At 44.0% G+C, this 12,338-nt stretch overlaps 1 protein-coding gene across 1 annotated transcript in view; it reads left to right on the top strand.

Moving 5' to 3' along the window:
• neo1a (neogenin 1a) overlaps positions 1-12,338 on the top strand; it is a 181,159-nt gene that overhangs the window by 51,558 nt on the left and 117,263 nt on the right. Inside the window, exon 2 of the mRNA XM_069657918.1 lies at positions 10,082-10,405. Coding sequence (XP_069514019.1) covers positions 10,082-10,405 — 324 coding nt within the window. The remainder of the gene's footprint in view (positions 1-10,081; positions 10,406-12,338) is intronic.

Here is a 12,338-nt window from a genome sequence, read left to right as displayed (position 1 = left end):
GTGCATCGGAGAGCTCACCACTATACTACTGTGGATTTGTGCCTTTTTCACAGTATATTAATGTTACTTCGCCTTTTTATTGACTGAATTCGACTGACTATTTGTTGAAAACGCCAAGCAGGTCTCTGAGCGTGTAACATTAAGAAATATCTTTCTCTCTTATTCTGTTATTTGAACAATACTGGCATTTCTCGTGGGTTAAAAGGAGATGTTACTCCCGCTTTTCTTAATCTAGAATCATGTTAGTCTTTAAAACCAACAAGTGTTTTTAAAGTGAACATCTTGTGTGTTGTTTCCTAGCTTTGTTTTTAGTGTGTGGTTCGTCTCAGCTCCTAAGAGTTCAATTTAAAAAGCACTTTAGTCAAAAACAGCAGATAATGGCATCAGGGTAGTAGAAGTGAGATTTTTAGTGGGCTTCTCCAACCAGCTGAAAAGGTCACGCCAATCCTCCAACACCGACATTAAGTGATGATTTTAGCCTTTACTCTGACGGCTCCGTCGGCATCCATTTAAGCCAAAGGAACACGCTGTTTCTGGCTATTTTGCTTTCCCATTATTCACGGCGAGTGCCGTGTTTCTGACGTTCACATGCGCTGTACCAACGCCACGCCATCTCTAAATCAGCTCTCACAGTATGCATGTCTTGTGTGTCTGTCGTCTCAGCGGGCCAATGCTTCAGCGTGGGTCCGTGGGGAGGCTGATAAGAGGGGGAATTTGAGCCTCAATCAGTGCTGGTTAATTATCACAACCAGGGGAGGTGAGAGAGGTTTCCCCCGTCTGCCTAATCCCCCCCAGATCTCTGTCTCCCCCTCAGACGCACTCGTCTGTTGGGAGCTCTGGCTTTGCGTTCTTCAAGTGACATTTTCCATGTTTTGGTGGATCAATGTGTTTATGTTCAGCAGTACTGAGGATAAGAAAATATACTAGCTGGTGAGAGTAACAATTGGACGCATGTAAGACGTAAGAGTTATTTATACCGTTTTTATTTTATGTTTTTGATTGTGTTGCATAAAACAGACGTGATGTGATTTAAGGTTATCCAGATATTTTTCCTTTTTACACAGTCGACAACAGGGGTGGCAATCGCAGGGTTAACTCACGGTATGATACGTGATAAGTGTTCATGGTGTGTTAAAAGTGATAGTATTCCAGCATTCCCATTCATGTCATTAAAGTAACCCTGACACTAAGGCTGGAAGGACAAACAGTGGTGATGATAGTGAAGTGAGTATTCTAGCTTAAATCAATAGCAAGATGTCTGTTTGTATTTGTAGAGTTTGGTATAAAGATTTTGAGTACATATATTCTCTTTACATGCACGTCTATGGCAGGGGAATACAAATATGCATATTTAAGAAACATGGGTTCCAACTGGTAATTGGTGCAAACGTTGATGAAAAATTAATGGCACTCTAATGAGAGCAAAGTGTGAATCAGTCAGCATCGGAGGGCTATTTCCCTGCTTTCCAGAGGGGCCATTTGGGTGCCATTTTAAATCACATCAACATTAGTTTTCGAAAGAATTTATTGGGCACTCTGGGTTGTTCAGAGGCCCGGCGTAGTGCTGTTGGAGCATTGGTCTCATTTGGCTTTGTACTCCAATTAGCACTCGCATAAAATAATAACAAATTTTCAGATTGGTGTTAAAAAAAGCAGTCCAAAAAAATTAGCGGAGTATTGACTATTTTCAGCTGTGCTTTGCTCCAGCCTCTCACTGCTGAACAGAAAATAAGGGTCAGTGTGTTGTTATTGTGAGAGAGGGATTAGGTACACGTTAATTACTGTTGCACAATTGCACGTCACCGTGAGTAAACAGTACGAGTTTAATGACATAACAGAGTCGGGATAAAAATCCCTGCAGTTTGCAATTCTGCACATTGGACACGGCTGTTTAATTCTGATATTTTGCCAGACTCCTGCACTCAAAGCTTCTGCTAATCCTATTAACCAGCAAATCATTTGAGTAGGATCTATCTTCATCTGATTAAATAGAGGCTGACATTTGTATGAGAATGACATTTTCTGGCAACGTTCAGTGAAACCAAAGCTGAAGCCGTTGCAGTGACTCAGCCCCGCCTGTGACCCTGTCATGTTTTTTCGGGGCCTCCAGAGTTTTACAATGGCAGCGAGCAGACAGGATGACAGAGAACTGCGAGCTGAAAAAATTGGATCCTTTCCTCTTTTAATCTGCCAGTTGAGTTGGAGCCAACGCAGGACAGCCAGTGCGCTCGAGGCGCCCCAGTCATTTTGTCCGTCCCTTTATGGTTTGGCCTCAACCTCTCATTTCATCAACTGCTGTGGAGAACGCTGAGAATATCAGAATCTGTGGTTTGTGGTGTCCCAGATCACAGCCACCTCCCTCGGGCACATCAGCCATTGTTCCTGGCTCTACCCTCAAAAGAATACGAGAGTGACCAAACTCACTCTGACAAAGTTGTGCTACAGTTTGAAAAAGAACGAAAAAGAAATGCACTTTTCTCTCATCCACCCTCTGCTTCACTCACCTGTCATTCTAAGTCTCGAGTAAGCCTTTAATATTATCAGGGCTGCCTTCTAAAAGTCATCAAATAATCGCTTGAGAGGACCCTGATTCAGCTCGCATTTTAGCAGCATTATTGTAACCAGAACAATGGAGGAGCAACATCTTGACAGGGTGTAAACAAGTCTCTGAATTACCCTTCAGTGCTCATTGTTCAAAGGTATCTGCAGGAGCCAAATTATCCACAGAGCTACACTTCACGACAAGAGAACCCAGTGATTAAAACCAGGAACTAAACTGAATAAAGCAGTCTCATGTTAAAAAAACAGTGTTTCTCTGACACTCTTTGGTGGCAGCAGTAAGTCAGGAAGGTCTGCCAGCTGAGCTGCTGCTGCAGTGTGTCATTGCTGAGCTTGTTTTTAGGCTGTGATCATTGCTTACAAGGGTTTCACCAGGAGCTGAATCATCCTCAGAGGACTCCACCTTCAGATCACATTAAAAATCAGCGTTTCTGCGACACAACTGGGGAACTTTGGGGCTGTGAGCCGAGCTGTGCCTGACTAAATCCTCATCCAGTTAAATGATGTTGTTAAAAACTGCATTTACGTGACTTGAAACACCAAGAAACTAGTCGGCTGGATATATTTTGATGTCCGCTCGACAGCAGGTGTTTGATGTGTGTCTCACAGGTACAGCATGCTGATAGAGGAGTTTAGTCTGGGGGGAAAAAAAGGAAAATAGGCGAGGCTTCCTATTAAACAGCCAAACTACCATTCGACTGGAACAATTCAGTCCGGCCCAGCCTTTATCTCTGTCCTTCCACCCTGGGATTTGGCCTCCTCTCAGATGTGTGGACACAAAGTCTCAAGACAAATTTTAAGAGATAAATGTCTTTCAAAGCATTGAGAGACTCTAATCTGTCCTAATAAATGGGCCTCCTTCTCATTTCTCCTCTGTTACCTTGTAATGAAATAGGTGTCTCCACCCAAATCTTCACTTCTTTGTTTGCTACAAGTCAAGTGCCTGAATGTCAATTCTAACAACATAAAAGGAAGAAAGCTAGCGGCTTGAGAAGACCTCTGTACTTGTCCTTTGTCCCTTTATTCACTGCAAATAGATACACACCTCAAATAAAGTTAGCGGCAGCTCCTTCCCCTGCTCCATTATAGACACCTCAGTCCCTCCACATTCGCTCTCCAGATCATTGTTATTTCCCTGAGGTGTTTCATGGTGACAGATGGGCTTTAAGAAGGGAGTTTGGAGAGACGGCAGGATGAATGAGTCTGCAGACAGAGACACGAAGAATCGCAGAGGTATAAAGATGAAATGGAAGAAGGGGGAAGGTGTGGGAGGGAAGCAGAGACAACCATTTCCATTAGTGTCATTAAAGAAAGCCTGACACTGAGGCTGGAAGGACAAACAGTGGCAGCGTGGAAGTAACAGAGAGGCAGCAGCTTGATGTAAGAAGTGCTCAGGTTCAAAGAGTCACCCACTGACAATATCCTTACTATTGTGGAAGGTTTTCATTTATCTTTGATGTGCTCTTTAGGATTTTGTACTTTTTTTGTTGCTTCTTTTTTAAAATTCAGTGACACAGTAAAGAAAAGAAAAATAGAAACAACAATAAAACTGCAAATCTTTATGACTCTTTAGCTTTAAAGTGTTTTTACCATTTTCCTTTGGTTGTAAAAGCCAAACCAAGTGTTTACATTTTAGGATTTCCTCGTCCCCGTGCCTTTGCCACAGAACGGCCGGTGAAATTGTTTTTAAGAGTGGTGGTCTGCTCTGTCTCAAGAGCGGCTCAATAAGGAGGGGAGTCAATATGGCTGCTCTCAGACGCTGGGTCAATGAGGGAGGAGGCTTCCTGCTGAGCCAAGGGTAGAAAAGGAGAGAACAGGGGGTCTTTGTGCGGAGAGCAGACCCTCACCCACTCCTCTTTAATGCTTTGACTCGGATATTAACTTGGGCTGTACTCGGCTCAGAATTTTGCCAGTTGAATCAGATTCGGCTTCAATACGAAGCTTTGACTATTTAATCCTGTTTTTTCAGCGCCACACCAAACTACTGTGCGAGTCTGCATGAGTCTAGTTCTCCCCCTTTAGACGCACATGTATCCATAAGCGCTGGCTGTTGGCCGGACTTTAAATGATTTATAAGGGACGACTACTCAGTCTTTCAAGTCGCGTCACAGCTGTTCCAACTACATCATTTACTAGATGACTGATTTTAGTGAGCTAGCAAGTTAAAGTTAGCAACAGCTCGGCTTGCAGCTCCTGGAGCCCCCTGAAGTGTGTCTAAAAAAACACTGATTTTAAACATGAAGCTGCTTTTTTTGGTGTTTTCCCCCGTTTTCATCACCTGAAGTGTGTGTCAGGAAGAGGGGACCTTTGTGGAAAACTCGGCTCCGAGTGAAAACCTCGTGATTGATGAACACTGGTTATAATGAGAAGTTAACAGCCTGCTTTGCTGTTGCTTCTGTATTGCTCTGTGTCCAGTGATGCAGCTAAAAAACAACAGAGCAGATAATCGTCTTTTGAATGATGATTCGAAACATCAGCTGTCAAGTAGCAGCGCTAATATAAAGCTTCCCGGATCTGAAAAACCTGCGTCAGTGCGCTAATGTCGGTGGGAAAGGGGTGTAATCTACTGCAGGACTTACACAGACATAGACTACATGTTGCACAGGTGAGTTATCCACAGTGTAAACAGGATACTCAGGATATGACTAAAAAAACCACATTACCTTGGTTCACACATACCTCACCATGACGACGAGCCCTCTAACATCTTCGCGTTCTACTCTAACTCAAGATCTGAAATACAGCCCTCACTGCATGTCTCCGTTCTGCTCCCCTCTCTGAGAGGGAGAAAGCACGGCAGCATATCAGGGCACCACCTAAAGCTGGGTTCCCAAACCTTTTATGACTGCTGAGCAAAGTGGATTTGGGACAGAGGTAACAGCCCATACTTATCAACCAGACAACCTCATTTTCTAGCCTCTCCCTCGTCCTCGCTGGTCGCCTGACGCGGTGGTTCCTATTTTTCAAAGACAAACGGGGGGCTCCCACACTGCTGGGCCGAATAGATTAGACTTCCCACACTGTAATGTGCTTTCTGACACCCCCTTTCCTTCTTTAACTCCGCAGCTGTGTTGTTAAAAGCCTGCAGAGCTTCAGAACTAATAAATGCTGACCTAAGAATGTGTTTGTTCTCCATTGCAACTAAGGAAAGGCGTATTTTATGTCGCGTAGTAAAAAAATACAGTCTAGAGCATATTATTGATGATTACAACCAAAAAAATCTTCCGTACAAGAGACTGAATTCCCCGTTGTTGTAAAATTCACTTTCTTTGTCTTTCTTCAGCAAAGTTTTGTTAGATTTTTTCCCCCTGAACTTTAATGATGTATGGGAACATTCGCTCTGCTGTGTTCTGTCAATGAACTCTTCAGAATACATCAAGTGAACGCACCTTGTTTTCTGTAGCTGTTCATTAAACTTTTTTTTTTCTAAGCCTGCAACACACAACCTTGTTAGCTGGCATAAGATAACTTTACTTTGGCTTTGACCTCAAAGTTGAAGCTTTAACTTTTATCCTGTGAAAGCCTCTCTTGTGGTTTATAGTCTCTATCTGTATAACGAAGAATGGAAGTGCGAAAAGACAATATCAACTAAGAGGAATATAATGGGAAGCTGGTTCAGCTCAGTTGGTAGTGCAAGCGCTCCTTTCACAGAGGCTACAGTCTTCCATGCACTGGTTGCAGGTTTGACTCCCGGTCACCCCCCACTCTCTTCTCTCCGCGCTCCCTGTCTCTCTGCAGCTGTCCTGTCAAATAAAGGCAAAGGCTAAAAAGTGGAATACTATAAAAGCTTCGTCAGAAAATATCGTCCGATATGTGCCCATCACAGATATATCGGAAGCACCCAATATGTTTCCAGTAGATACACTTTTTTTAAAGAGCATATAATTAAGAAAACAATGCTTAGCGTGTTGAAGAAATTGAGTTTACAATATTCTCTGCACCGTCTGCTGCACATGCAGCAAAGCATCACAGCCGAGCAGCTGGTGGTCAGCACTAGCGTATAATAAATACACATTTACTTTAATAAAGTTATGTGTTTCGGAAAGCAGGTTTCTGAGGATGTTTTGAGAGTGAAATTGGTGCAAATTCGGTGCAATTTTAACACAGAAAAGCTCTATTTTTACTCGAAAGGTCACCGTATTAACCCTGATGTCTGCATGTAGTATGCTTAGAACTGACTGCACTGTTCCACCTTCCCTGTGATATGTCTGGAGGACAGTGGCATCATTGTTTCGCTTGTTTTCCGTTGGCATGTGTGTTCATCCGTCTGCAGTCTGACTGGTATTTGTTATGACCATATTTTTGGAGGAAAAAGATTGCAGATATTGTAAAATAAAATGTGACAAAGACTTGTAAGTGTAGTTTGGCACAAGCTAGCTCCTAAGCCAGCCATCAACCCCCCAGTTTACCCCCATCTCCAGTCCCATCCTCTTCTCTTCCCCCTGCCCTGCTCTGCTGACTGGATGTTGTTTCTGCTACTGAAAGCAGATGGTTCGCCATTTTGTTCGACAGTAGAGCCCAAGCTAAGCCCTCCCCTACTGCTCCTGCGACGGGGATAAAAAGCTGCTAAAGGCGGCTGTGTTGGCTCTGATAGGATGCCGCAGGACCTTCCAGCCCATTCAGTGTACTCCTCAGACAGAGAGCGGCTGAAGATGCTCCTTTGACTGGAAGAGAGCCAGACTGGAGGCTGGAGGCTCGGCCCAACCCACACACCCAGCGCTCCAGCAGCGTAAAGCAGAGATGATTAAGCATGCCGTGGTGCCTCTGGTCTGCAGGAGTGACAAATTCCCTTCACTGCTCCTCCACTCTGGTCTCTCCCCATCTGTCATGTACACCATCAGAAAAATACATTGACTGGTGTTGTCACATTCTGTCCAATATGTGCACAAGGCCGATCTCAATGTATTGATTCCTCAGAAATCAGCTGCTTGCTTCTGTCTAATTTAAAAACCACTCGCTTACTGCGGGAGAAAATGTGTCGGCTCAGGGCGTCATATATATTTTTTATTACCGACTTCTCTTTATTAACTCGAATCTCACATCCACTTCTGCCGCAAGCGATTTTCAAAATAAAATATTGTATATATGAGCACCTTTGATGTCGTTGCATCAGCAGATGAAATAAAGTTTATGTATCCTGAAATTTCGCCTCCCTTGCATCCAGTCTGTAGCTGCACATTACCCGCAGTAAAATATCATCCGGAAACTTCCAGTTTAACCACTTAAATTAAATATGAGAGGCTCTGTAGAAGCCATAAGAGGGTATTAATAAGATGGCAACAAACAGAGCTGTATCTAATTGTTTTGTCTTTGTGGATGAGACCACGCTTACCAATCCTGCCTTGATGCTTTAGCCAGAGTGGCTGAGGTCCAACACAGTCCACTGAGACAGAATGAGGCCGCTCTTTATTCTAGTCTTCGTCATAGACAAATGAGTGTGGAGACAATTGAACAGGATGGTTTGAATTCTATGTTGTCTTACCGTGATTCCCTGAAGTGAAGGTGGAAAATATCTCTTCAGCTCCGTCATTTTGTTCAGCATTTTGCTGTAATCGTTCGTGCTTTCAAGAGAACTAAGTGCACTGAGGACAAGCAGCCATATTGCCATCGTAATAGAGCGCGCATTACATTGCTTCGCTCATTGGATCTCACACTGGGGACTTGGCGCCGCAAGGTAGAGAAATTACCTCCTAGTAGTTAAATAGCTGAACCATTGACATAGCATCTCTCTTTCTCCCTCCGCCTTCTCTCTCCTTTCTGTCTCTTTCTGCTCTCGCTCTCCCCTGGAGACTTGCCATTTCTTTGGAAGAGAGCAGGCATATTTTAAACTGCATTTAACATTCAGCCACTTTCACTCCTTCACTGCATTATTAAAATACCTTCATACCCTCTTAATTATTTTCCCAGCCCTCCTCCATCCCTGCAGAACTGATAATTGCCGTTATTTATCTAAACAATACCACTGTGTGTGACTCTTAGGGTGGCAGCGCTTGAATAATGGATGAGGACAAATGCAAAGCTATTGCACTTACTCTGACTTTAGCAATATCCATGTCAGCGCGATGTTACCATTCATGCTCGAGGAAAGGAAATGGCAGCGGCGTTCCAGAGAGTTTACTCCATCGCTGCACTCTCTACTTATACTAAAGCAAGACGTGATATTAACTTGCCAGAAAGGCCAGACTGGGTTAAATTTGTCAGTTCCTCTCGTCCAACTCCAGCAGGGCTTGTGGCTTTGTAATGAAAAGCCTCTCGGAGACTCTGGGATTGACTGAGGAGCAGCGGCGGAAAAGAGAGAATGGACAAAAAGATGTTTTGATTCTGAAACATTTCATTGAGTGTTTGGGGCACTCGGAGTCCTGTAGTGTCCTTTCATTTCAGCCACCAGCACATTTTGTGTGAGGGAGTTTTGAAAGTTTCCCACTGAAGTCGATAATGTGTCAGGAGATTTTTGAGTCACTTGTTATGTGGTTAAACTCAAACTACAGCTCCAGCAGAAGTCCCATGTATCCAGAGGGATGTAGCTCTTTCCTCTAAAAGTCAACGATTCAAATCATCAGTTGATGGAGTTGAGAAGACGGATCTGGTTAAAAAATATAGTCAGAAACGATGGTGATGTGACTTCAAACATTCAGCAAGTAGGCGATGGGAAGTGCTTTAAGTCTGGCCAGCAGCCAGCCCTTATGGAAGAGAGATAAATGTGCATGTAAAGGTTAAACCTGAGACACAAGCAGCCTGATACAGGAGCTTGGAGTTGCACTTAATTGTAAAAAAAGAAACTAATAGTCAGAGCTCCAAATCTGCTGACAAAACTCTGAGTTGGGTACAGCCCAGTGATTGTCTATAAAGATGGACGACGCATCTCCATCTGCTCTCATTGTACGAAATTGATGCCAAAATGGCCCCCGTGACGGGCGCTGCCATCTTGCGATGGTGGCGCCATTTGGAGACAAGAGTTGCGCAGTAGAGATCGGCGGGTGGAGCCGCCGTAGCCGCTTCCGCTAACCAAAACACACACTTAACTTACTGCAAGAAACATGAAAGATCCTGCACGTCGGCGTGTTTAAGAGCAGAACAGCTTCTTGTGTTGGTCTGAGCTTAACGTTCACAGATATGGAAACTAACTGTTTTAGTTAGATACGTTTCCTCTCGCCGTTCCTTCTCTACTCTGCTTTGGCTTCACTTTTAGGGAGCTGTCATGTCGTCCATCTTTTTATACCGTCTATGGAACAGCTCTAAAGTGTTGGTCAGCATTTCTGCTGCAGAACAGATGCAATGTTTTTTTAAATATGTGCTCATCTGTTACAGCAGAGACACACCAACAGCTCAGTGTTTATTTAAACATCACAACAGGTCATGATGTAGCTCATCCAGTGACAGCTGCTGCATCAAGCATTAAATCTACACTTCTACCACTGGTGGAAAGTAGACACATGCTATCATTGCATAAAACCAATCACAGTGTCTGTGTGGAGCATCCAGCTGATCTTTCTTCCTCTCTCTCTCCCCGGTGTCCCTCCAGGTTCAGCAGCGCAGCCCTTCAGCCCCTTCTGGTTCACAGTGGAGCCCCAGGACACGCTGGCCATCCGGGGCAACTCGGCACTGCTCAACTGCTCGGCCCACAGCGACGCGTCCACGACGGCACGCATCGAGTGGAAGAAAGACGGCACCTTCATGAGCCTGCTTTCAGACGAGAGGCGAAACATACTTCCCGACGGCTCGCTGTTCTTCACCCATGTCGTTCACTCGAAGCACAACAAGCCGGACGAGGGGACCTATCAGTGCGTGGCCACCATCGACAACCTGGGGTCCATTTCCAGCCGCACGGCGCGTCTCGCTGTAGCAGGTAAGGCCTGAAACATTCATAGTTTGAAAAGTTTGAGCAAAGGATTTTCACACCTATTATACACCCACACAAGTATTTTCACTTAAGCTGCCTGATAGGATTACCTGTTTGTACAGAATGTGGCTCATGGATAAGCAAAAGCACTTGTGTGTAAGGGCTAATCACCTCACCAAACTGCTAGTATAGCTGCTGTCAGCGTTAGTGAACCACAGTAATTGAACATACCTGTGTGGGTGTGTGTAAATGAAGGTCATAATAAGACGTGAGAATTTAAAGTGGTATGGGTGCAGCATGACAAACATCTATACATCCATCTGTCAATCCATCTTTCCGCCTCTTGTTGTTTCATTGATCCCAATATAAGACAAAGTGTGTCACTAAAAGATTTTCTCTCCTCGCCATGTGTTGGAAACGTTTACTACTCCACGGCTAAGCTGCAAATGCAAAGCCTGATGACGTCTGTAAGTGGGAAAAGGTTCTTAGTCAGTTTGTTTTTTGTCCTTGAATTGCTGAGCCTCATCTATAAATATCTCCTTTTCTGCAGTTGCAGAATGTATTGCCCTACTGGATAAATGCTTGTTTCAAGGGTCTGTTCTTTTTCATTACTAGTCCTACAATGTGACCTTGTTCAGTGTGGGAGCAGTAAGTGACGTGGGATTATTAGGTGTTTTGAGTCAAGTGGTGCCCCGAAAATTCAATTTGCAGCTGCAGGAGCCACAGAATGCGTTTACTGTGTGTGCTGTCTGCTCAGCGGTGCTCTGCCAGATTTTAAGACGTTCAAGAGGGGCCTCTTGTTGACAATGGGATAGCACAGTCTAAGCCTCTCGGATGGCGAGTGCCCGCGACTGCCATTCTGTTTCTTTTAGAATTACAAGTTAATGAGGCAGTATGTCACGTTGGAGAGATGGAGTAGATTTTTCCTTCTGCACTCAAAAGAGATCTGTTGTCTGACTGCATGTGCAGCATGTTCTCTCAAACACGACTTGTCTCAACAAAACTTAGAGGCAAACAGAACTCACAGGGCTTCAGTGTTTAAACAGAAGAAGAAGTATTCTGCTGTAGGAGTGAGAGCTGAACCGTTGTATGACTTCAGTCTAGTTAGAGATGTTCTGATACCGTTTTTCCGTCTTGATCCAGACTGATGAACAGATGTTTCTATCCCACTTTTCAGCCCATCCAGTCGAGGCAGGTGGCTGTTCAACATGAGTCTGGTTCTGCTCGATGTTTCTGCCTGTTCAAAGGTGGTGATTCATGTCGGGTCTCCCTATAAATAACAAAGACGGTACCGTCTAGACCTGCTCTTTTTGTAAAGTGTCTGCAGATAACTTTGGTTATGATTTGGCGCTATACAAATAAAATTTGATTAATTGATTGATGTAGGTATCGACCAGCTGTGTACTAGTTTTCCTGTGTGGATGTGGTTGCTATCAGTGTTGTATGGCCTAGCTCAGCTTTAAAACAGGAGTGGCCGATATCAGCAGTAATACATCTGTGGTGGCTGCACGGCACAGCTTGCTGTGTAAGTTACACAGGGGAAGAATACTTGGATATTGGTTTGGTGCATGGACTCGCTAACTTGTTGATACACTGTGCTGTGTGTAAGACAGTGTAGGAGATATTTCTGATACTAGTTGCGGTACTCAAAGAACTTAAAGGTCATATCTTTTAAATGGTTATTCTCATATTCTGCATGGGTTTCACATTTTTGGGTGTTTGTTGTTCACAGTGAAAAAGTGAAAACGTAATAATTCCGAGTTTGTCCAGAATCACATTTTTAAAAAGGTCGTTCACAACAGCTGCGGGTTTCTACGTACAACCTTGCTTTCGCTGAAATCGACCAATCGTCATTCACCGTCATTCACTGTCAATCACCTCAGGCTGCCTGTTTGCACTAGCTTGTTGTCAAGTCGTTGTAAATATTTCAACTTACCAT

This window comes from Semicossyphus pulcher, unplaced genomic scaffold (assembly GCF_022749685.1).
Source record: "Semicossyphus pulcher isolate SPU_LCO1_2020_fin unplaced genomic scaffold, fSemPul1.0.p SCAF_1, whole genome shotgun sequence".
Taxonomy (NCBI): domain Eukaryota; kingdom Metazoa; phylum Chordata; class Actinopteri; order Labriformes; family Labridae; genus Semicossyphus; species Semicossyphus pulcher.
The sequence above is the reverse complement of the archived record's forward strand: the minus strand, read 5'-3'. Positions and strand labels throughout refer to the sequence as shown.